We start from the raw sequence: 24560 nt of genomic DNA on the forward strand, positions 1-24560 counted from the left end.
TTTAGTTTTATTTTGGGTGTTTCCTTCACTGTGCAGGTTTTTATTTTGATCCAGTCCCAATAGCTTATTTTTGCCTTTATTTCCCTTATCTTAGGAGACACATCTAGAAAAATGTTACAGCCAATGTCAGAGACATTATACTTCCTGTGCTCTCTTCTAGGATTTTCAAGTCTCAGGTCTCACATTTGGATTCTTAGTCCATTTTGAATGTATTTTTGTGTATGGTGTAAGAAAATGGTTCAGTTTCATTCTCTTGCATATAGCTGATCAGTTTTTCTGATACCATTTGTTGAAGAGACTGTTTTTGCATTGGATATTCTTTCTTGCTTTCTTAAATATTAATTAACCATATAATTTTGGGTTCATTTCGGGATTTTTTATTCTGTTCTGTTGATCTGCATCTATTTTTGTGCCATGACCATACTCTTTTGATCACTACAGGTTTGTAATATAAGTTGAAGTCTGGGACTGTGATACCTGCTGATTTGAGTTTCTTTTTCAAAATTGCTTTGGCAATTCAGGGTCTTTTGTGGTTCCAAATAAATTTAAGATTTGTGTTCTAGTTCTGTGAAAAATCCTTTTGGTATTTTGATAGAGATCGCCTTAAACATGTAGATTGCTTTGGGCAGTATAGACATTTTAACAATATTCTTCCAACTGATGAGCAGGGGATGTATTTCTATTTCTTTGTGTCATCTTCAACTTATTTCATCAATGTTTTATAGTTTTCATAGTATAGTTTTCTTGGTTAGGTTTTTTCCTAGGTATATTATTATTTTGGGTGCAATTGTAACCGGGATTGTTTTCTTAATTTTTATTTCTGTCAGTGTATAGAAATCTGACCAATATCTGTACATGGATTTTCTATGTTGCAACTTTACTGAATTCATTTATATGTTGTAGTAAGTGTTTTTGGTGGAGTCTTTAGGGTTTTCTCTATATAATATCATGTCATCTGCAAAGAGAGGGAATTTGACTTCCTCCTTGCCAATTTGGATGTCTTTTCTTTTTTTCTTGTCTGATTTCCCTGGCTAGGACTTTCAATACTATGTTGAATGGAAGTGATGAGTGGGCATCCCTGTCTTGTTCCTGACCACGGAGGAAAAGCTCTCAGTTTTTCCCTATTGAGAATGATGTTAGCTTGGGTTTTTCATATATGGCCTTTATTAGGTTGAGGTATGTTCCCTCTAAACCTACTTTGTTGAGGGTATTTGTCATGAATTAATGTTTTCCCTTGTTAAATGCTTTTTCTGCATCTATTGAAATGATCATATGGTTTTTATCCTACTCTTGATGTGATGTATCATGTTGTTTGATTTGCAAATTTTTTTTAAGATTTTATTTATTTATTCATGAGAGACACAGAGAGAGGCAGGCAGAGACAAAGGTGGAGGGAGAAGCAGGCTCTATGCAGGGAGCCTGATGTGGGACTTGATCCCAGGACCGCAAGATCAGGCCCTGAGCCAAAGGCAGGTGCCCAACCACTGAGCCACCCAGGTGTCCCTGATTTGCAAATATTGAACCACACTTACATACTGGGAATAAATCCCACTTTATCATAGTGAATGAGTTTTTAAATATACTGTTGGATTCAGTGTGGTAGTATTTTATTGAGGATTTTTGCATCTATGTTCATTAGAGATATTGGCCTGTAGTTCTCTTTTTTTGTGGGGCCTTTATCTGGTTTTGCTATTAAGGTAATGCTGGTTTCATAGAATGAATTTGGAAGTTTTCCTTCCTCTTTCATTGTCTGGAATAGTTTGAGAAGAATAGATATTAACTCTTCTTTAGAATATTGATAGAATTTGCATGTGAAGCTGTCGGTCCTGCACTTTTGTTTTCTGGGAGTTTTTTGATTACTGATTCAGTAATCAAAATTGATGGTGTTTCCTTTATATGTAATTATCTTCTTTTCACTTGATACTTTTTTTCTTTATTGCTACAATTTGCAATTTAATTACAATCTCTTGATGTGGACCAGCTTTTGTTAACTTTTGGGGAAGGTTCTCCATATGTTCTGGATCTAGATATTTGTTTCCTTCCCTAGATTAGGGAAGTTTTCAGTTATTTCTTCAAATACATTTTCTTCCCTTTTTTCTCTCCTTTTCCGAGATCTCTATAATACAGATGTTATTACATTTGATGACATCACTGATTTCCCTGTCTATTCTTGTTTTGCATAATTCTTTTTCTCTTCTTTGTTCAGTCTGATTACTTTCCATTACTCTGTCTTCTAGGTCATTAATTCATTCCTCTGCTTTTTCAAGCCTGCTATTCATTCCATCTAGCATATTTCTCATTTTGTTTATTGAACTCTTTATCTCTGCTACGTTACTCCTTATCTCTGTGTTAAGGTCTCACTGATGTCTTCCATTCTTTGCTGAGTATCTTTATGATCATTACTTTTTAAAAAGATTTTATTAATTCATGAGAGACAGAGAGAGAGAGAGGCAGAGACACAGGAAGAGGGAGAAGCAGGCTCCATGCAGGGAGCCCGATGTGGGACTCAATCCTGGGACTCCAGGATCTGCCCTGGGCCAAAGGCAGGCGCTAAACCGCTGTGCCCCCCGGGGCTGCCCTGATCATTACTTTAAATTCTCTATCAGGCATGTTATTAATACCTGTTTCTCTTAGATCACTGGCCATGGCCTTGTCCTGTTCTTTCATTTGGGACAAATTCCTCTGTCTCCCCATTTTGTTTAAATTTCTGTGCTGTTTCTCTGCTAGGAAATTTGGCTATGTCTCTTGTTTTTGAGGGTAATGACTTTAGGAAAAGAGGTCCAGAAGTGCCCTGCAGTGTAATGTCCCCTATTTCCCAAGGCCTGGCACTTCTGGAGGTGTTTCCAGTATGTGCTGTGTGTACTCTGCTATTGTGTCCTGACTGCTTTATCCTTCAGGCCTGTGATCTGCAGAGGTTCCCTTTGCCTGTTTTGTGCAGTATTTGGCCCCTGGACTGAATGTGGTAAGTTTTAACTAGGTATGCTCTGGTCTGCTTGTGAGATGAGACTTGGGACACTACCCCAGGAACTGAGCATTTTCACAATTTTCTTATTCTTAATATTCCAAAAAATGCCACAGTTAACATTTATATGCATAGTTTTCTTATTTCTGTTTATAGATTTTGCAAACCATTTTATAATCATGATGAACACTGAAAATATTATGCTAAGTGTAGTCCAGTCACAGAGACCTCATACCATTCTGTTATGAAATGTCTAGAATAGTTTACATCTATAAAGATAGGAAGTAGATTACTGATTGGGGCTGGGAAAGTGAGTGAGGATTTGGGGGGATTTATAGTCAAAAGATGTAGAATTTTTCGGGGGGTGATTAAAATGCTCTAAAATTAATTGTTCATGGCTGCACAATTCTGTAAATATAGTACAAGCTACTGAATTGTACACTTTAAACGGGTAAATTACATGCACTTCAATAAAGGTGTTAAAACCAGATTTTGATTTATTAATCATGTCTGCTGCTTTTCTATTCTCCACCTCACTGATTTCTATTGTAATCCTCATCATTTCCTTCTTTTGATTTCACTTGGTTTGTAGGGGTTTTCCCTCTTTTATTTGTGAATTTAACTCAATTCTTTATTTTTGATTTGTAAGTGTTTAATGCTTTGAATTTTCTTTTGATCACTGCTTTACATGCATCCCATAGGTTTCAATGTGTAGTGATTTTATTATTTTTAGTCTATAAATTTATTTTGTATTTTCTTTTATCAAATGTGTTTAATAGTCTTAAAATATAAATCTAGATTCTAAGGTGACAGTTTCTTCCCTTTCATTACATTGAAGATGTTTCATTTTCTTCTTTTTCTGAAGTAAAATCAGCCATCCTTCTTATACTTCTGTCCTTGTTCTCCCTTCTCTCTACTCTTAACATATTCTCCTCTCTTGATTTTTAGTACTTCTATCATGATTTACTTAAGTGTGTTTTATGAAAGTCCTAGGGGATTGCTGAGCTTCCTGGCTCTGCCAGTGTTGTTGCTCTTGTTTTAAATCAGATTAAGAAAGTTTGTGCTAATGTTCCATTTTTGGGGGGCTGATTTGGGAATATATTATTATATTTTCACCTATTTGCGGACATTTCTTTTTAGTGTACCTTTATTGTCTATACGGATGTTATTCTGTTCCTTATTCCTTTTTTCTCACAGTAACCACTGGTTTGAAACCTCTCAGGAGCTTCCCGGGGAAAATCTGAAACCGGCTCCTATATAGGGGGCGGGAAAGAGACCAAAGAAAGGTCTCTGGTAGGCCATTCCAGGTTAGTAGGTGGCAGCAAAATGAACTTCTACACAAGATTTGTTTTTGGTGGCAGCAAGACAAGTCTCCATGCTGGCCTGCCAACTTTTGAGAGTGAATATAGAAGTCTTTTTTTTTTTTTTTAAGATTTTATTCATTTATTCATGAGAGAGAGAGAGAGAGAGGGGCAGAGACACAGGTAGAGGGTAAAGCAGGCTTCATGCAAGGAGCTCGACGCGGGACTCAATCAGGCGATCAGGCCCTGGGCTGAAGGCGGCGCTAATCCACTGAGCCACCCGGGCTGCCCAAATATAGGTCTTAACTAGGTTCAATCACATATACCATGCAGTTGTTCTCAACACATCACTATCTCAAGGTTGTGTCCTGAGAGCAGCCTCTGGGAGTGGGAAAGGCAAACAGAACCCACATTCCAAGGACAGAAAGGGGATGAGAAGCCTCCTAGTGCCTGAGTCCAGCTCACAGGTCAACTGGCAGTCCTGTCTTCTTGATGACCTTCTCCAACAAGAACTATAAGACATTTACTTTTGTGATCTATTTGATTGCTCATGCATAAGTGAAATGAGCATTTCTAACCCATGAAAGAAGTAACCTAAGGATAACCTTCCTAATGTATCAGTACTAGAGCTCCCTCTTTCTTATGTTGTTTCATAAAGTACTCCTCCCCTCATCATTGGATCTTGTTTTGCCTTCTCCATTCCTGACTGCTCAATTTGCTCTGCTTAGTCTTACTTCCAGCAGTTTCTTAATGTAAGCTTTGTCTTATCAGAGAACTTTCATCACTTAGAATTGAGAGTTCATAGGGCTCAGACTATTCTAGTCCTCCTTCTGTTACTTGGGACTGGGAGTCTGCAAACTTCATCCAGTTTTGGCTGTTGTTCTCAGATATGTCTTGTGAGCATTTCTGAGAACACCTATAGTAATTTGGGGGCTCTCTAGCTTCCAGGGCTATCAGAAGACTATCTCCTTTCTCTGCTCCCTTCTGTGTAGCTGCTGATAAATACTATGTGAGTGTGTTACTGTTGGAGGTTGAATCCTACACCTCAAATTTTAGTTTGTGGGAATACTTTATCACCTAATTTGTTATTGATATTATCTGTAGGTTTTTGGCTTCTCTACCTTATTCATCTGTTTCTTATGGAGGGCTTTTGGGAGATGAAAAACATATGGTACCACTTACCTTCCCAGAAGATATAAAGAGGAAAAACATATTATGGAAGTTTTTTTAAGTTGTCTTCATAGTTGAAATGTGGGTTAAAAAAAAAAAAAAGACATGTAGGTAAGAAAGTGGTTTAGAACATGAACTTTAGGGATCCCTGGGTGGCGCAGCGGTTTGGTGCCTGCCTTTGGCCCAGGGCGCGATCCTGGAGACCTGGGATTGAATCCCACGTCGGGCTCCCGGTGCATGGAGCCTGCTTCTCTCTCTGCCTCTCTCTCTCTCTATCATAAATAAATAAAAATTAAAAAAAAAAAAAAGAACATGAACTTTAGTTCAGCCTTGGATTGAAATCCCAGTTCTACTCTTTGGTATGTGATCTTTTGCTACTGATTTATTCTTAGTTTCTGATTTTTTATCTGTAGGAATGATGTTCAAAATCATTAATAGGGATCCCTGGGTGGCGCAGTGGTTTAGTGCCTGCCTTTGGCCCAGGGCACGATCCTGGAGACCCGGGATCGAATCCCACGTCGGGCTCCCGGTGCGTGGAGCCTGCTTCTCCCTCTGTCTATGTCTCTGCCTCTCTCTCTCTCTCTGTGTGACTATCATAAATAAATAAAAATTAAAAAAAAACCAAAATTATTAATAATTGGCATGGTCCAGGTGCTGACTAATCACAACACTGTGACTAATTAAAATGGATAGCTTTGAAAAACTGGTTCAGCTCTATCAGTATCAGATGGTGAAGAATACTGCTCATCTATAAAATAGAATTGTAATTATATGTCTTGCAGTTTTGTGAGCAATAAATGCAGTAAATGTTTGTAAAAGGAATTTGGCGCAGAGCCTATGACATAGTAAGCACTGAAAAAATGGTATTTATTATTACTATTATTTATCACCAGTTGGGAAGCACTAATATACCCTGTAAACTTTTCTCGGATGTTCTCTTGACTCTCCTAATCTTACCTTCTGTTGTCAAAGAGTACTCCATTCTCTGAGTTTTCATAAAACTTTAAAAAATCACCAATACAGCATCGATCACATTTTTATTGTACTTAGTGGTAGAAGAGGGAGGAATATTCAAAACAGAACAGAAGCTGTCTATAATGCCAGACCTTTGGTTTCTGGCTAATAGGATATCTGATGGGTCTCAGAGATGGGACCTAGTTGTGCCTAAGTTTATCGTAGGGTCTTCTGGTATCAGCTATTTATTAACTTGTACAAAAGTATTTTTGGTATCTGGCAACGAATAGGATCACACTGGTGTGCCTAGCTGAATTTAAGCTGTTAGTATATAGTTTGCATCTCTCTTTGTGGCTGGGAACTTCATCTGACCCAGATACAAACAATATTTGTAACAGGGTTAAAAACATGCATATAGATTAAAAAAAGAACCACTTAAATTGGGATGCAAGGAATGGGGGGAGGTGGTCAGATAATGATCTCAGAGAAGGAGGGGATATTTTCAGAGAAAGTTTCCACAATAAATAACAGAGATTAGTAAGATTATCTGTGCCTTTGTAGTGGAAGAAAGGATCAAGGAAGATATACTGACAGTAAATTTTTAAAGCAAAATTTAAAGATTTTTTGTGGGACACCTGGACAGCTCAGGCCAGCTCAGAAGCAGCTCATGGAGCCTGCTTCTCCCTCTGCCTGTGTCTCTGTCTCTCTTTCTGGGTCCCTCATGAATAGGTAAATAGAATCTTTAAACAAAAAACAACAACCCACATCTGATGGTCATGATTCATTTGTAAAATATTTGACAACATCATCTTCTAGAAGTAAGAGGGAAGAATTAGAGAATACAAATTTAAAGACAGCTGGTTTGCAATAACCTTGGTAGAAATTATCTTGGAAAATTTGACTACTAATGAAAAGATTCATGAGAAGTTTCAAAGTCTAAGGTGAAGATGATGCTTTTCCACAAAATAACGATAGGCCGTGATTCAAGCTGTATTTTAACTGAACTAACTGCATGCTTGCCACAAAATTATAGAGATGGAGAACAGATTAGTGATCGCCAGGGGTTACAAGGTGGCAGTGGAGGCAGGAAAGACAGGAATCGACTGGCTATGAAAGGGGTAGTACCAGGGACCCAAACATGTGATAATATTGCATAGAAATACACACGTGTACACATATACACAAATGAGTGCATAGATGACTGGTGAAATTTGAATAAACTCTTGGATTATGCTAATATCAATTTACTTGTTTTGATATTATAGTATAGTTAACAAAAAAGGTTACCACTGGAGAAAACTGGGTCCTGGTACACAGGACATTCCTTTAGATTCTTTTTACAAGCTTCCTGTGAATCTATAATTATTTCAAAATAAGAAAGTTTTATTTATTTAAATTTTTTTTGGGATCCCTGGGTGGCACAGTGGTTTGGCGCCTGCCTTTGGCCCAGGGCGCGATCCTGGAGACCCGGGATCGAATCCCACGTCGGGCTCCCAGTGCATGGAGCCTGCTTTTCTCTCTGCCTGTGTCTCTGCCTCTCTGTGTGTGTGTGTGACTATAATAAAAAAAAAAAAAAATTTAAAATTTTTTTAATTTAAATTCAATTTAGTTATCATGTTAACTGTGTAAAAACTCCCTATTCTCTTAAGTGGTGGTGCTCCTCCACCTGGGTCTTTTCCACTGAACCACTGGACTGTGAGGTCAACAACAGTGGCAGTAACAGGGCAGTTCATTCCAAATCCAGCACTGCAGTTTACCTTGCAAAAGGAGGCACTGCCACAGCTATGGTGCCTAAAGATATAGGAATGAACTATCTGTGAAACATTTTCAGCCTATGGAGTGAAATTATTTTTTGCAACATTTAAAGGTGCAAGACATTATAAAAAACCCTGCTTTATCTTCCTGTCAATACCCCCTCCCACCCCTGCAACAGGACTTGCTTTAGATTTCAGCTATGCAGAAAAATTTAGGTTATGATTTCAAATTTTTAAATTTTAAGTTTTGCATTTTTGTTTAGTCTCATTAAAGTCCTATTTGTTTGTTTTGACCACAGAATTATATGTGTGTATATCAAAAGTGGTCTCAAAATATTTTAAGAAAAAAAGCAAAAACAATATATTGCTGATAATGTTTGGACCAGTTTCCATATTCTAAAAAATATATATTAGTTTCAGGGGTAGACTTTAGTGATTCATCAGTTGCATACAGTTTTTGCACAGCAAAGGAAACAACCAACTAAACTAAAAGGCAACCTACAGAATGGGAGTAGATATTCTCAAATCATAAAGGGTTAATATACAAAGACTATAAAGAACTAATCAAACTCAACACCAAAACCCAAAAAATCCAGTCAAGAAATGGGCATAAGACATGAACAGACATTTCTCCAAAGATATACAAATGGCCAACAGACACATGAAAAAATGCTCACCATCATTCTGCATCAAGGAAATACAAATCAAAGCTACAATGAGATACCACCTCACACTGGTCAAAATGGCTAAAATTAACATTTTAGGAAACAAGATGTTGGCTCAGATGTGGAGAAAGGGGAACCCTCTTACACTGTTGGTGGGAATGCAAAACTTGTGCAGCTACTATGGAAAACAGTATGGAGGGTCCTCGAAAAGTTACAAATAGAGCTACCCTACGAAACCAGCAATTGCACTACTAGGTATTTATCCAAAGGATACAAAAATCATGGATTTGAAGGGGCACATGCACCTCAATGTTTATAGCAGCAAAATAAAAGTTTTAAAAAGTACTCCTATAGCATATTTGCAAGCTCACAATATGTATATATAATTTTAGAAATTAGTTCCTAATTTTCTTAACTGTATGCTTTGTGTCACAGTATTTCCACAGGTGGAAACGTTCTTCCTTTCCTTTGTCTAAATCCCCTATCATTTTAGGACATTTTCTAGGCAACTTTATCTAATTTACTTTTTTCCTTCTTCTTTTGTTGCTGTCTTAAATATAACCTGACTCTCCCTAGATTTGCTTCTCTTCCCCTCATAAGTCAATGGTAGTTGCTGGGATACACAACATGTCTCCTAAGAGCTCCCTCAGTTGAAGAGCACTGTTTCACCCATGGTTATATTCCTTTCCTAGAATGGCCAATATCCTATGACTAACCTCTTGCTTCTCAGAGCATCTCAGAGTCCATCCCACCTTCAAGTTTTAATGTTTGTAGGATCTGTAGTGATAACTCCTCTTTCATTCCTGATAGTTAATTTTTGTTTTCTTAATTAGCCTAGCTAGTAATTTATGGATCTTGTTGATATGTCAAAGATCTAGTCTTTAGTTTTTTAAATATAATGTTATTAGTCTTCAATTGCACTGATTTATGCTTTTATCTTTAGTATTACTTCCTTCTATCTTTTTGGCCTTACTTGCTCTACCTTTCCCAGCTTCTTAAGGTAGAAACTTAGGTCATGAGTTATACATTTCTTCTTTTGAAAAACAAGTATTTAAAGCTATACATTATTCTCTAAGTATCTACAAATATTTAGGGGTCTTCCAGATATTTTTCCATTACTTATTTCTGATTTAATTCTATCTTTGATAGGAAACTTAATGCATGATTTTAATCTTTTATAATTTATTAGGACTTGTTTCATAGTCTGGCTTATGATGTATTTTGGTGAACAAAGTGTGTATATTTAAAAAGAATGTGTATTCTACAGTTGTTGAGTGCAGTGTCCTATAAAGTAACAATTAGATCAAGGTAGGTGGTTGATAATGCTATAGCCTTTACTAAACTTTTACTTAGATCTCATACTAACTACTGAGAGAAGACTGTTGAAAGTTCCAACTGTTAGAAAGAAAGCAAGAAGAGAAGCTCCAATTATAATTGTGGATTTGTCTATTTCTCTTCAGTTCTGTTAGTCTCAACTGTGGTGGGCAGCAGACGATGTCTCTTCAATTTTTGAGCTCTCAATAGCTCAAAAGTCAGCTCCACACATGTGTTTCAGGTGTCAGACAGAAATATAGCCATTTTATACACAGAATGTGGTCTTCTTCCTTTTTGACTTCTTTCTTTTGGGGATTTCCTTTCTTTGATGACCTCCTACTTTGCAGTTGTTCTAGTAGTCCCAAACTCTTTCGGGACTGAGAATAACAACTGAGGTTTGCCCTCAGGCAAAAAGCCATACAAATGGGAAATTCACTGTCTCATTTCTTTTTTTTACAAAAGCACTAATTCTCCTCCAGTGTAGGAGGAGAATTCCTGTGCTGTTCTTTTCAGGGAGTTATTTTTTCTACTTGGCCCAGAGTTTGCAGTTTTTACCTGTAGGAGGGTTGCTTCAATAGGAAGTACTTAGCTATTACTAGAAGAATCATCCTATTTATTTATTCATTTCTAATGTCTATAGGATCTGTGATTTCTTTTCTCTCATTTCTGGTATTGGTAATTTGGTCTCCCAACCTCTTTTTTTGATTGATCAGATCTGTAGCTAGATGTTTACTAATTTAACGCTTTAAAAGAAACACATTTTCTATTCAATTAATTTCCAAAAGTATCTATTTCCGTTGCTCTTTTGTTTTCTTCCTCTTAATCCCTTAAGGTGGAAACTTACATAATTTAGGTTTTCCGTTTTTTCTAATATAAACATATAAAGCAATAATTTTTCCCTCTAAGCGTCACTTGCTCTGTGTTCTACACTTTTGGATATGTTTTTATTTTTATTCAGTTCAAGATATTTATCCGCTTCCTTGTGATTTCTTCTTTGACCCATAGGCTATTTTAAAATATGTTAATTTCAAAATATTTGGAGCTTTCTCAGAAACCTTACTATTATTAATTTCCAATTAAATTATATATTAAATATATTATAAATATAAGTTAATTATGTCACATATAATTGCATTATAGTCAGACAACATATTGAGTGATTTTAGTCTATATTTAAATTTGAGATTTGTTTTATGAACCCCATAAAAGTGAATATTCTATGCACTTAAACAAGATATTTTGCTTTTTACAAAGTGTTCTATAAATGTCAATAGGTCAAGTTGGCTGATAATGTTTTTCAGTCTTCCATACACTTACAGTTTTGTCTAGTTCTATTAATTTCTGAGACATGAAGGTTAAAATCACCCATTGTAATTTTTTGTTTTTCTAATTCTCTTTTCACTTTTGGTTTCACATATATCAAACCTCCGCTATGCTGCATACAAGTTTAAGATTGTTATATCTCTTGATGACCTAATCTCTCTATCATCATAAAATGTTCCTATTTTCCACAACCAGCATATTTGGACAGACACAACTTTGATAACCAAACTATAGAAGATCCATGCAATTCCCCACAATGTATAGAACAAGCATAGACTTTGGATTAAAGGTGATATTCTATAAAAGATAAAAAAGAACTTTTCCAGGGTTAAAAATCAGGATATCACAGGGGGGTTTATTTATTTATTTATTTTCAAATCTTTTTTTTTTTTTTATTGGAGTTCAATTTGCCAACATACAGCATAACACCCAGTGCTCATCCCATCAAGTGCCCCCCTCAGTGCCCGTCACCCCCACCTCCCTTTCCACCACCCCTTATTCGTTTTCCAGAGTTAGGAGTCTCTCATGTTCTGTCTCCCTATTACCCACACATTTTCTCTCCTTTCCACAGGGAGATTTCTTATAAACAACCTAGTCAGTATTCAATTTCATGATGATAGTATGTAAGATTAAGAAAGAACACTGATTCCAACCTAGCTAATGTGAATTTCATTAGTGTCTCTGAGGCAAATATTATCTAGTTTATACCTACTTTTATGACAAGATGTAGGGGCATGCTCAATGCTTTGTGTCAAAATTTTTCCTATTCTCTTAGTAGCTGGGCACTTCCTTAATATGATAAAAGATAAAAGATTTACCTTAGTCTCCCAAGCCAGTAGCATACTTAATGGGAAAGTTCTAGAGATGTCCCGTTAAAGGTAGAATAAGACAAAGAAGCCTATACTATGTTCACTATTATTAAATATTTTTATTGGAAATAACTAGCCAATACAGTTAGATATGACAAATTAGTGGTATAAAATTTGGAAAGGATTTTGTCATCATCTCAATGACATGATTGTAATGATAGAAAATCTAAAAGACCCAACTCCAAACAATAAAATCACTTAGTTAGAATATTAATAAGCAGAAAATGATACTTTCGTGTATATGAACAACTACCATACGTAGAAACTCTAGTTTCATAGTTCTAGGCTGCTGCTGAGAGAGACACTAGACACGGTGGTTCCATTCTGTTGCTGTTAAGTGCATTTCTTAAAGCAACCATTTGACCACTTAATATCACCCCACAACTGACAGCACTCTAGTCAACCGTCTCTCATCTCTCCACCTCCTACCCCTGCCCTGGATCCTTAGAAGTTAACAGGTAGCAAAACAGATCCTTTCCTTATATATAGGAAAGACAGAAAGAGAGAGAGAGAGAGAGAGAGAGAGAATCCAGATAAGGATACTTGTGGCTCTAAGAAGTAGAATCCCTGTCTCAACAACAATAGCTAATAATTTTGGGCACTTACAACATTACTAGCGCTACCTAAACTCATTTTATCTTCACCTCTATCAGAAAATAAGGAAACGTATTAGATATCCCCATAAGAACTTCAGAAAGAGGGTGAGCTCCAGGTTTAAACGACATGAGATTACACTTGACTAGTCCGGTCATGTAACACATCAAATTTAGGGGACCCACCAATGCCGAGACCCTACTTTTTTGGAGGAAAGGTACCTGGACTTCAAACTTACGTGAAAAGAAAAAAAAGTCAATAATGATGGTAATAGTGGCGATAATCATGTGGGAAACAAAGGCAGAAGGAAAATTAATTCCCTCCCTACTTGCAGCCCATTGACGAGTCCTTGAAACGGGCGGAGTGACATTCTTCTACGGGCTCAGCGGCCCCCATGTTGGCTTTGCTAAGGGCAAAAGGGCAACCTTGGCCTGACCCGCCAGGACCCTGCAGGTCTTCTTTAACATATAAAAATTCCTTTGGAAACTTCCTTTATTTTTATTCTGGAGTCAAGATATATGTTAGCAACCATCTTCCAAGCACAGGACCTATGGATACGTATCTGGCGGGGGTGGGGGGTGGGGGGGGTGGGGTGTCTTATGACCAATGTTTTCTTTTTTTATCTTTTTTTTTAAGATTTTATTTGTTTATTCATGAGAGACACACACACACAACACGCAGAGACACAGGCAGAGGGAGAAGCAGGCTCTACGCAGGGAGCCTGATGCGGGACTCGATCCCGCGACCCCGGGGTCACGACCTGGGCGGAAGGTGGCGCTAAACCGCAGAGCCACCCGGGCGCCCTAAGGGTTTATTAGACAATAATATATGACCTTTTCCCAACAATAACTAACGCCTTCAAGGTCCTGGCAACCTTGTTTCCAGAATTCCTTTGAAACTTACAGACTTAGAGACTATCGCCCCCCACCCCAAGTTGAAGGTGTATAATCACTACCCCTCACGACCCCATGCAGCTTTCTGTCCACAGGTCCTGTCAGTAGACGTTTAATGAAAACCACCTCTTGGGGATCCCCGGGGGGCTCAGCGGTTAAGCACCCGCCTTCGGCCCAGGTCGTGACCCCGGGGTCACGGGATCGAGTCCCGCGTCGGGCTCCTGCGTGAAGCCTGCTTCTCCCTCGGCCTGGGTCTCTCTCTCTCTCTGTGTCTATGAATAAATAAGTAAAATCTTAAAAAAAAAAAAAAACCCAAACCCACCTCTTTTGCACGGAAGTCCTCTCAAGAATTCTTCCTCAGCCGAGGGCTTCCCAGGCCGCCATCCTCCTACGCGGTGACGGCAGGACGACCAACAGGGCGGTGGGCACGGCTGCGGCGTACGACCGCGGAGGCCCAGACGCCACCTGAGCGCTTTACATCCTTGGAACAAACGCACCGGGTAAAAATGCTGTTACCGTTCCTCGCGCTACTTAACTCAAGTCGTCTACGTTTTTCTTTTTTTTTCTTCTTCTTCTTCTTGCCCTCGCATTCCCTGGAGCGCCGTAGGCATTTCGCAGCGATTGGATGGATAAGACTGTCGTGCTGCCGTGTGTCAGGCGAAGGCGGCGAGTGGGCTCCGCGGGGGCTGCCGCAGCGGCGCGGCGCGGGGCGGGACAGAAGGGCGGGCTCTGCGGGGCCCACCTCGCTCCCCGGGCGGGGCCGAGCGTCCGCGGCGGCCTCGGCCCGCGACTCCGACCTGGCCCGGCGTGCCCCGCCCCCGCCCCCGCCCCCGCCCCCGCCCCGGCGCGTCCGGACGCTCTAGCCCGCGGGGACGCCGCGCCGGAAGTCTCCGCTGCTCCTCGCGGGGCGGGCCGGCCTGGGGGCGCGCGTACCCGCACTTCCGCCCCCGGAAGGAAGGCAGGCGCGCGCTTCCTGCGGCGCGCGGTTGCGGCCCGGAAAGGTCAGCGCCCCCGCGGCTCCGAGCCTCGCGTTCCTTTCACCCTCGGAGACGTTTGTCGCCGCAGCCTGCACGGTTGCGTGTGTGTGTGTGTGTGTGTGTGTGCGCGCGCGCGCGACGGGGCTGCCGGCGGGGGTCTCCTCCCGGGGCTTGGTCGCGGGGGCAACCCGCCTGCTGCCTGCGTGGTGTCGGGGCCCCTGTGGGCGCAGCGCCCTAGGAGGCTGCAGGGGGCTGCCGGGTGCTGCAGGAGGCTGCCAGGGGCTGCAGGGTGCCCCCCTCGCCCGCCTGCCCCGGGGTTCGGGGGTTCGGGGCCGCCAGCAGGTGGCCCTGCCCCGCCCTAAGCTGCCCTACCCTGCCCTACCTAGCCCTGTCCTACCCTACCCTGCGCTGCCCTGCCCTGCCCTACCCTGCCCTACCCTGCCTGGCCCTACCCTACTCTACCCTACTCTACCCTGCCCGGCTGGCCCTGCCCTACACTGCGCCGCCCTACCCTACCCGGTCCTACCCTACCCTACCCTACCCTGCGTGGCCCTGCCCTACACTGCGCTGCCCTACCCTACCCGGTCCTACCCTACCCTACTCTATCTACCCTGCGTGGCCCTGCCCTACACTGCGCTGCTCTACCCTACCCGGTCCTACCCTACTCTGCGTGGTCCTGCCCTACACTGTGCTGCCCTACCCTACCCGGTCCTACCCTACCCTACCCTACTCTGCGTGGCCCTGCCCTACACTGCGCTGCCCTACCCTACCCGGTCCTACCCTACCCTACTCTACCCTGCGTGGCCCTGCCCTACACTGCGCTGCTCTACCCTACCCGGTCCTACCCTACCCTACCCTACTCTGCGTGGCCCTGCCCTACACTGCGCTGCCCTACCCTACCCTGCCCTACTCTACCCTGCCAGGCCCAGTCGGCCCTGCCCTACCTTGCCCGGCCCTCCCCTCCCCTGCCCTACCTGGCCCTACCTGGCCCTGCCCTACTCTACCCTACTCTACCCTGCCCGGCTTGGATGGCCCTGCCCTACCCTACCCTGTCCTACCCTACCCGGCCCTACCCTACCTTGCCCTACCCTGCCCGGCCCTGCGTACCTGAGAGCACATTTGTGAAGAGTGGGGCGTCCCCTCTGAGCGGTGGAATCGGGCACTTTGTTGATGGTCCTGAGTTACAACCCTGTGAGGAAGACCCTGCCTCGATGATCATAGAGAAGAATTTTCTGACAGTTGGTCATGGTGACTTTAGTCCCCATCACTCTTGAATTCCATGCAGGGTTCTGACAGTAGAAATGACTAGATTGTTGGAGACAAGGACATACGAGCATGTGTGAGCGTCAGTCGGTGTGTCGTGTATAATATTAAAAATCCGTAGATTCTTACACTTTGATACTTGCTCCTTGAATGTTCCTCATTCTTACTTGTGCTTTATTTCTAAGGCACTTTTTTCCCCTTCTATTTCATATTTGCATAGAAGTAACAAACCGGGCAGCCCAGGTGGCTCAGTGGTTGAGCATCTGCCTTTGGCCCAGGACGTGATCCCGGGGTCCCAGGATCCAGTGCTAGGTCGGGCTCCCTGCATGGAGCCTGCTTCTCCCTCTGCCTGTGTCTCTGCCTCTCCTCTCTGTGTATTCTTGTGAATAAATAAAATCTAAAAAAAAAAAAAAAAGTTAACAAACCTCTGCTTAAACTCTGCACATAGAAAATCCATCTGATCGTGTTATTCCCATGCTCACAATCTTACCGGCCTTCCTATTGATTCAGGGCAATGCGGATTCCTTAGCCCGGCTTCCAGACCTTTCAAGGTCTCCTTGCTGATGCTGAGTTTTTCAGTCTCCTTTGATGGAAAATACGCCAACACACACACCATATGCTCCAGCTACAGTATGTAGCAATTTCATTACTTTGGGTGTGACAAAGTTTTGCAATGGTTTACCTGCCTTTTGAAGTTTATTTTTCCATTTTGTCAGTTTATTGAATTCCTATAATTGCCAGGGACTGTCCTAAGAGCTAGGGATACGCTAGAAAGAAAATCCTTTTAAGAAGTAACAGCTTAATTGAGATAATAGTTCACATACCTGTAGCATTTACCTGTTTAAAATATACATTGAGTTTTAGTATATTTACAAAGTTGTGCAGTCTGTAATCAATTTTAAAGTATTTTCATCACCCCAGAAAGAAGCCTTGACCCATGAGGAATCTTCTGATTTTTTCCCCTACTCCCCCGAGCTCCTACCCCTATGCAGGTACTAATCTGCTGTCTATATATATGCCTATGCAGGCATGTTGTAACTTGTATCAGCGCTTCATTCCATTTTACTGCTAAATAGTATCTCATTGTATGGATATACTACCCTTTATCCATTGGTCCGTTGGTAGACCTTTGAGTATTGGCCATTATGAATACCGCTGCTAGGAACGTTCATGTCCAGGTTTTTGTGTAAACATCATCATGTTTTCATTTCTCTTGGGTATATACCTAAGATTAGAATTGCTCAGTCATATGGTAACTCTATGTTTCACATTTTGAGGAACTGCCAGACTTTTCCAAAGTGTCTATTCTGTTATATTCTGATTGGCGGTATATGAAGGTTCTAATCCTTTCATGTTGTCGCCAGCACTTGTCATTACCTGTTTTTTTTGTCTTTTAAAGATTTTATTTATTTATTCATGAGAGACAGAGAGAGGCAGAGACACAGGCAGAGGGAGAAGCAGGCTCCATGCAGGGAGCCTGACTTGGGACTCGATCCCAGGTCTTCAGGATCACGCCCTTGGCTGAAGGCCAGTGCTAAACCGCGGAGCCACCTGGGCGGGTAGCCCTAGATTACTTTTTAAGCAATTACTGCAACCAACGTGGGGTTCAGACTCACAACCCCGAGATCAAGAGTTGCATGCTCCACTGACTGAACCAGCTAGCTACTCCTGTAAGAGTTCTTTGTATATTCCAGGTCCTGTATCAGACATGTGACAAGTCTTGTAGATTGTGATATAATTCTTTTAAATAAAAATCACATGAGGTTAATTTTTACTCTTCTTGGAGACCAGGTTATAGGTCTGAAGGGGTGATGCAGAGAGTGAGTTGAACCATAACTGTTATGTGTAGAAAAGACCAGGCCCAGGAAAACATGCTGTCAAGAACCTGTGAGCAGCATTTTATTTTTATTTTTATTTTTTATTTTTATTTTTTTAAAGATTGTATTTATTTATTCATGAGAGACCAGAGAGAGAGAGAGAGAGAGGCAGAGACACAGGCAGAGGGAGAAGCAGGCTCCATGTAGGGAGCCTGACACAGGACTCAATCCCGTGACTCCAGGATCACGCCCTGGACTGAAGGCGGCGCTAAACCGCTGAGCCACCAGGGCTGCCCACAGCATTTTAATAGTTGAAAAATGGAGCAGGGGGGAACCAGTTTATGTAATTTGTCCATTCTCTATTGAGTTTTGTCTTTTCCTTATAGATTGGTAGAAGTTCTTTGTGTAGAGATATTAACCCATTGACTGCTAGATATGTGGCAGATATTTTCAGTCTATTTGCCTGTTAACTTTGTTTTGTATTTCTTACTATACTAATGTTTTGCATTTTTGTGTTGTCAGGACTGCCCATCTTTTCCTATAAAAGGCTTCCGGGTGGCAGTTTGGGCTGCTGTTGTTAAATCATGGGGGTTATGGAAACTGACACTGCTTAGTGTGATGTCTGAGTCCCTGATACTATAGTTAGCTTTATAGTTTCATCGTTTCAGACACTGGTGTCTCTCCACCCTCTGCCTTGAAAAATATACTATAACCTGCTTTGTTGGTTCATTTAATTTTGTATTTCATTTAATTTTGTTTTTCAGATAGACTCCTAGAAGCTATTTGCATATTCTCTTACTCATTTTTAATACATTGCATTAGATTTGCGAGAGTCATATTGGACAAATAGTAGGTACTTAACTTATACCAGCAGAAGTTTATTTGAAGGTTTTTGTGTGCAGGGCTTGAATGTAAGTATGCTGGTTCTATATTGATTGGGGCATGCTGGAGATAGTAGTTTAATAAAATCCTGATAAAATTATTTTCATACTTTTCTCATTGGATTAAAGGTAGTGGTAATAAAAGTATTTTTAGGATCTCTGAACATTTTGAGAAACTGAGGAAAGCTATATAACACAGCTCCCTAGAAAAAGTTGCATCTCTATTTTACATACGATGCCCAAGGCCTCATTATCATCCTTTGGCCTGATTTGTTAGAACTCTGTGTGTTTTGACTTGGTGTTTGTTTGCTTCAGAGTTTTTGTTTTTGTTTTTTTAATTGTGGTAAAATGTACATTTCATGAAATCTAGCATTCTAAACATTTTTACTGTACAATTCAGTGACCTAGGTGCATTTATATTATTATGCAGCTATCACCACCATCCTCTCCAGAGCTCTTATCTTCCAAACTGAAACCTTGTTCTCATTAAATAATAACACCATAGTGCCCCTCTCTCCGGTTGTTGACAGCCACCATCCAATTTTTGTCTCCGAGTTTGACTATTCCAAGTAACTCATGTAAATGGAATCATACGGTATTTGTTCTTTTGTATCTGTTTATTTCATGTAGCATGATGTCTTTAAGGTTTATCCATGTTATGTTGCAGAATTTCCTTTTTAAGGCTAAATGATATTTCACTGTATGTGTATATCACATTTTATTTACCTATTAGTAGACATTTGAGTCATTTCCATCTTTTGGCTTTTGTGAATAGTGTTATGAGCATTGGTACGCAGATACCAGTTTGTGTTCTTTTGGATGTGTACCCAGAAGTGGAATTACTGGATCATAGAGTAATTCTCTGTTTAACTTTTTGAGGAACTACACGTATGTTTCAGTGATTTTTGTCCTTTACACAAAATAGAGAATTTAACAGAACTGTGTGTTTTAAGCATATATTATCACGTTTACCTTTCTATAAATATAAATTCAAAGGGCTGTCTCCTAATTGAAGCGATATAGAAGTTTTTGTCTTAGGACGTGGGGCTCCTTGAGCTTATTAGAATGATTAGAATTCAGACTAAATGAAAGGTTTACCTCAATAGTTTCCCAAGTCCTAAACTTCCTTATAATCTTTTTTTTTTTTTTTTTTTTTTTAACTTCCTTATAATCTATACTGTTTTTTTCCCCCTTAATTCTGTGTTTTTAATGTTAGAGGGTAAGTTACCCATCATGGCAGACTCTAAAATGGAGGTGATTTTGCATACTTGTATAGTTCCAAAGATTTGAATCTGTTAATCTGTTATTATTCTGCTGTTCTAGGTGGATACTTTGGCAGTTACTCTGGTATGCTGTGAATATTGCTGCTTTTGACAGGTAAGTTTTCCTCCCCCAGTGCAAAAATACCCATGATATTTATCAGTGAAGAATGAGAAGTTGCTGTTTATTGTGGGGTATGGGCTGTAACAATGATGAGGGACTATTAAACAGGAGTTTATGAAAGCTGTTGCAATTGGAAGGAGAGGGTGTTAGGGATGGTCTAGCAGGCAGCCAACAATTTATTTTTTCTAAGGTTTGGTTGAACTATACTGTTGTCTTTTTTTCTGCATTTCCCCATTGGTCACAGTTATTCAGAGGGATCTCAATTTCCCACAAAAATTTACAATTCCAACGTCAGGGGAATAGCTGAAAAAATAATGGTACAGTGATAAATAAAATTTCATTCTTTTGCATGTAGCTTTCCAATTTTCCCAGTACCAGTTTTCTCTACTGAAGAGACTGTTGTTTCCCCATTGTGTGTTTGTGCCTCTTTTGTTGCATACTGATTTACCATGTAAGTATGGTTTTATTTTTGTGCTCATTTCTGTTCCACTGACTGTTTTTGTGCAAGTACCATACTGTTTTGATTACTATAGCTATGTAATATAGTTTTAAATCTGAGACTGTGATACCTCTAGCTTTATTCTTTATCCAGATTGCTTTGGCTTTTCAGGGTCTTTTGTGGTTCCATACAAATTTTGGAATTATTTGTTCTAGTTCTGTGAAAAATATTATTGGTATATTGTTGGGGATTGCATTGAATCTGTAGATTGCTTTGGGTGGTATGGACATTTTAACAAGATTAATTCTTCCAATCCATGAGTGTGGAATTTTTTTTCATTTTTTTGTGTCCTCTTCAATTTCATTCACCTATTTCTTACAGTTTTCATAATATAGGTTTTTCACTTCCTTGGATAAATTTTTTCCTCAGCCTCGGTATTTTATTCTTTATGATGAATTGTAAATGGGATTTTTTTCTATAATTTCTCTTTCTGCTAGAAGTACAACAGATTTTTGTATATTAGCTTTGTGTTCTACAATTTTACTGAATTCATTATTTCAATAGTTTTGTTTGTGTCATCATAGGGATTTCTGTATGTAGTATGTCAGCTGCAAATAGTGACAGTTTTACTTCTTTACCAGTTTGGATGCTTTTTGTTTATTTTTCTTGCCTAATTGCTGTGGCTAGAACTTCTAATACTATGTTGCATAAACGTGGCAGGAGTGGGCCTCCCTGTCTTGCTCTTGATCTTAGAGAAAGAGCTTTCAGCTTTCACCATTGAGCATGGCGTTAGTTGTGTGCTTTTCAGAAATGGACTTCATTATGTGGAGGTATGTTTCCTCAATTCCCACTTTGTTGAGGGTTTTGATCATGAATGGCATATGCCTTTTCTGCTTCTATTGAAATGATTGTATGATTTTTGCCTTTCATTTTATGAATGTGATGCATCATTGTTGATTTATTTGTGGATATTGGAGCATCCTTACATCCCTGGAACAAATCCTACTTAATCATGACGAATAATCATTTTAATGTATTGTTGAATTCAATTTACTAATATTTTGTTGAGGATATTTGTATCAGCTCATCAAGGATGATGTTTGTAATTTTTTTCTTTTTTTCTTGCTGTCTTTCTTTTTTCTTTTTTTGCACTGTTTGTCTGGTTTTGGTATAAGGGTAATGCTGGCCTTAAAAAATGAATTTGGAACCATTTCCTCCTCTTTGAATTTTTTTTTTTTTTAAGATTTTATTTTTCATGAAAGACACAGAGAGAGGCAGAGACACAGGCAGAGGGAGAAGCAGGCTCCATGCAGGGAACCTGATGCGGGACTTGATCCCAGGACTCCAGGATCATGCCCTGGGCTGGAGCCAGGCACCAAACTGCTGAGCCACCCCGGGATCCCTCTCTTTGAATTTTTGGAAGAATTTGATATTTAAATGATTATAGAATTCACCAGTGAAACCATCTAGTCCTGGAATTGTTGGGAGGTTTTTGATTAATGATTCGGGTTCATTACCAGTAATCAGTCTGTTTGGATTATTTATTTCTTCCTGATTCCATTTTGGAAAACTGTGATTTTAGGTATTTATTAATTTCTTCTAGGTTGTCCAATTTGTCAGCATATATTTATAATAGCTTAATAATCCTTTATGTTTCTGTGGTGTGGGTTATGACTTCTATTTCATTTCTGATATTATTTTAGTCTTTTTTTTTAATTTTTTTTAATTTTTATTTATTTACTTATGATAGTCACAGAGAGAGAGAGAGAGAGAGGCAGAGACACAGGCAGAGGGAGAAGCAGGCTCCATGCACCGGGAGCCTGATACGGGATTCGATCCCGGGTCTCCAGGATCGCGCCCTGGGCCAAAGGCAGGCGCCAAACCGCTGCGCCACCCAGGGATCCCAGTCTTTTTTTTTTTTTTTTCTTGATGACTCTGGGTAAAGGTTATCAATTTTGTTTATCTTTTCAAAGAACCAGCTCTTGGTTTCATTGTTCTTTTCTATTTTTTTTTTAAGACTTTACTTCATTTATTTTCAAGCTAATCTTTATTATTTCCTTTCTTTTACTAACTTTGGGCTTTGTTCTTTTTCTATTTTCTATTTTTTTTTTCAGTTCAAAACGATTTTCTTTTTTTTTTTTACCTTATTAAAATTTACCCTCATTTTGCGAACATGTAGTATAACACTCAGTGCTCATCCCATCAAGTGCTTCTATTTTCTTTATGTGTACAGTTTTATTGTTTCTTTGAAATTTTTCTTGTTTTTTGAGATGGGCCAGGCCTATATTGCTATAAACTTCCCTCTTAGTACTGCTTTTGCTGCATTCCAAAGATTTTGAACCATTGTGTTTCCATTTTCATTTGCCTCAGGTATTTGATCCCTCTTTGTTTTCTTTGAGACCCATTGTTTGTTTAGTACCATGTTTAGCTTTCATGTGTTTGTGTTTTTTCCAGTTTTCTTCTTATTTCCAGTTTCATACTCTTGGTCAAAAAAGATGCTTGAATTTCTCAGTCTTCTTAAATATTGAGATTTGTTTTGTGGTGTAATGTAGGATCTATCCTGGAATATGTTCCACATGCATTTTAAAAGAATGATGGGTCTTGTTTTTTATCTATTCAGTTACCCTTTGTCTCTTTTTTTTTCTTTTAATTTTTATTTATTTATGATCATCACACACAGAGAGAGGAGAGAGGCAGAGACATAGGCAGAGGGAGAAGCAGGCTCCATGCACGGGAGCCCGATGTGGGACTCGATCCCGGGTCTCCAGGATTGCGCTCTGGGCCAAAGGCAGGCGCCAAACTGCTGCGCCACCCAGGGATCCCTACCCTTTGTCTCTTAATGGAAAATTTAGAGTGTTTACATTTAAAGTGATAATTGATAGATATGTACTTATTGCTATTTTAATTTTTTTCTGGATATTTTCTAGTTCTTCCGTTCTTCTCTTGCTCTCTTCCTTTGTGGTTTGATGAGTTTTTTTTTTTTTTTTCTTTTTGTGAGAACACTTTTTTTTTCTTTAATTTGTTTTATTTATTTATGATAGTCACAGAGAGAGAGAGAGAGAGGCAGAGACACAGGCGGAGGGAGAAGCAGGCTCCATGCACCGGGAGCCTGATGTGGGATTCGATCCTGGGTCTCCGGGATCGCGCCCTGGGCCAAATGCAGGCGCCAAACCGCTGTGCCACCCAGGGATCCCTGATAAGTTTTTTTTTAGTGGTATGCTTTAATTCATTTCTTATCATCTTCCGTGTATGTACTGTTTTTGCTTAGTGGTTTTCATGAAGCTTACATGTAAAAACATACTTATGACAGTCTATTTTAAGTTGATAACAAGTTTAAATGCATTCTAAAGGCCTACATTTTTACTCTTTCCCTTATGATTTGTGTTTTTGACTACACATTTTATGTCCCATTATTTTGTGTATTTTTTAAGTAATGTAATTACAGTTATTTACTACATAACTACTTTTCTCAGTGAGATTAATACTTTCATATGTTTTCTTTTTAAATTAGTGCCTTTTATTTTCAGCTTAAATCTTTTTAACATTTCTTGTAAGGCCAGCTTAGTGACAGTGAACTCTCTTAGCTTTTGCTTTTCTGGAAGACTTTTTATTCTTCCTTCAATTCTGAATAACTTTGCTGGGTAGAGTATTCTTAGTAGGAAATGTTTTTCTTTTAGCACTTCGAACATTATTTGGCACATCTTGCTGGCCTGTAAAATCTGCTGATAGTATCGTGGTTCCCTGTTGTATAACAAATTATTTTTCTTTTGCTCCTTTTAGATTTTCTTCTTGTCTTTAACCTTTGACACTCTAATATGTCTTGATGTGGATCTCTTTGGGTTTCTTTTATTCAAAACTCACTGTGCTTCATGGATCTGGGTGTTTCCTTAGGTTACAGAAGTTTTCAGCTATTATTTCTTCAAATAAATTTTTTGCCCCTCTCACTCTTTGTTTTCTTTCTGGGACCCTTACAATGCACATTCTAGTCTACTTGATGTTGT

The 24560-nt window shown here is 39.7% G+C and overlaps 2 protein-coding genes across 13 annotated transcripts in view; one reads left to right on the forward strand and one right to left on the reverse strand.

The window, feature by feature from the left end:
* The window catches only part of BLVRA (biliverdin reductase A), a 77251-nt gene extending 61341 nt beyond the window's left edge, over positions 1-15910 (reverse strand). Inside the window, exon 1 of one of the 3 annotated variants that reach the window (XM_035702013.2) lies at positions 15884-15910. In XM_035702013.2, the coding sequence (XP_035557906.1) occupies positions 15884-15895 (12 nt within the window). In that variant the 5' untranslated portion in view covers positions 15896-15910. Of the gene's footprint in view, positions 1-14121; positions 14263-15883 lie in introns of those variants that run through there. The other 2 variants (XM_025449247.3, XM_025449248.3) reach the window with 2 other exon arrangements.
* Positions 14205-24560, forward strand: part of LOC112661286 (cytochrome c oxidase assembly factor 1 homolog) — a 73149-nt gene continuing 62793 nt past the window's right edge. For 7 of the 10 annotated variants that reach the window (XM_025449254.3, XM_025449252.3, XM_025449253.3 and 4 more), the window contains exons 1-2: positions 14674-14800; positions 20061-20114. The gene's annotated coding sequence lies outside the window, so the exon portion shown is untranslated. Of the gene's footprint in view, positions 14300-14673; positions 14801-20060; positions 20115-20475; positions 20572-24560 lie in introns of those variants that run through there. The other 3 variants (XM_049096735.1, XM_035702015.2, XM_025449250.3) reach the window with 3 other exon arrangements.

The sequence above is a fragment of the Canis lupus genome, chromosome 18, assembly GCF_003254725.2.
Source record: "Canis lupus dingo isolate Sandy chromosome 18, ASM325472v2, whole genome shotgun sequence".
Lineage (NCBI taxonomy): Eukaryota > Metazoa > Chordata > Mammalia > Carnivora > Canidae > Canis > Canis lupus.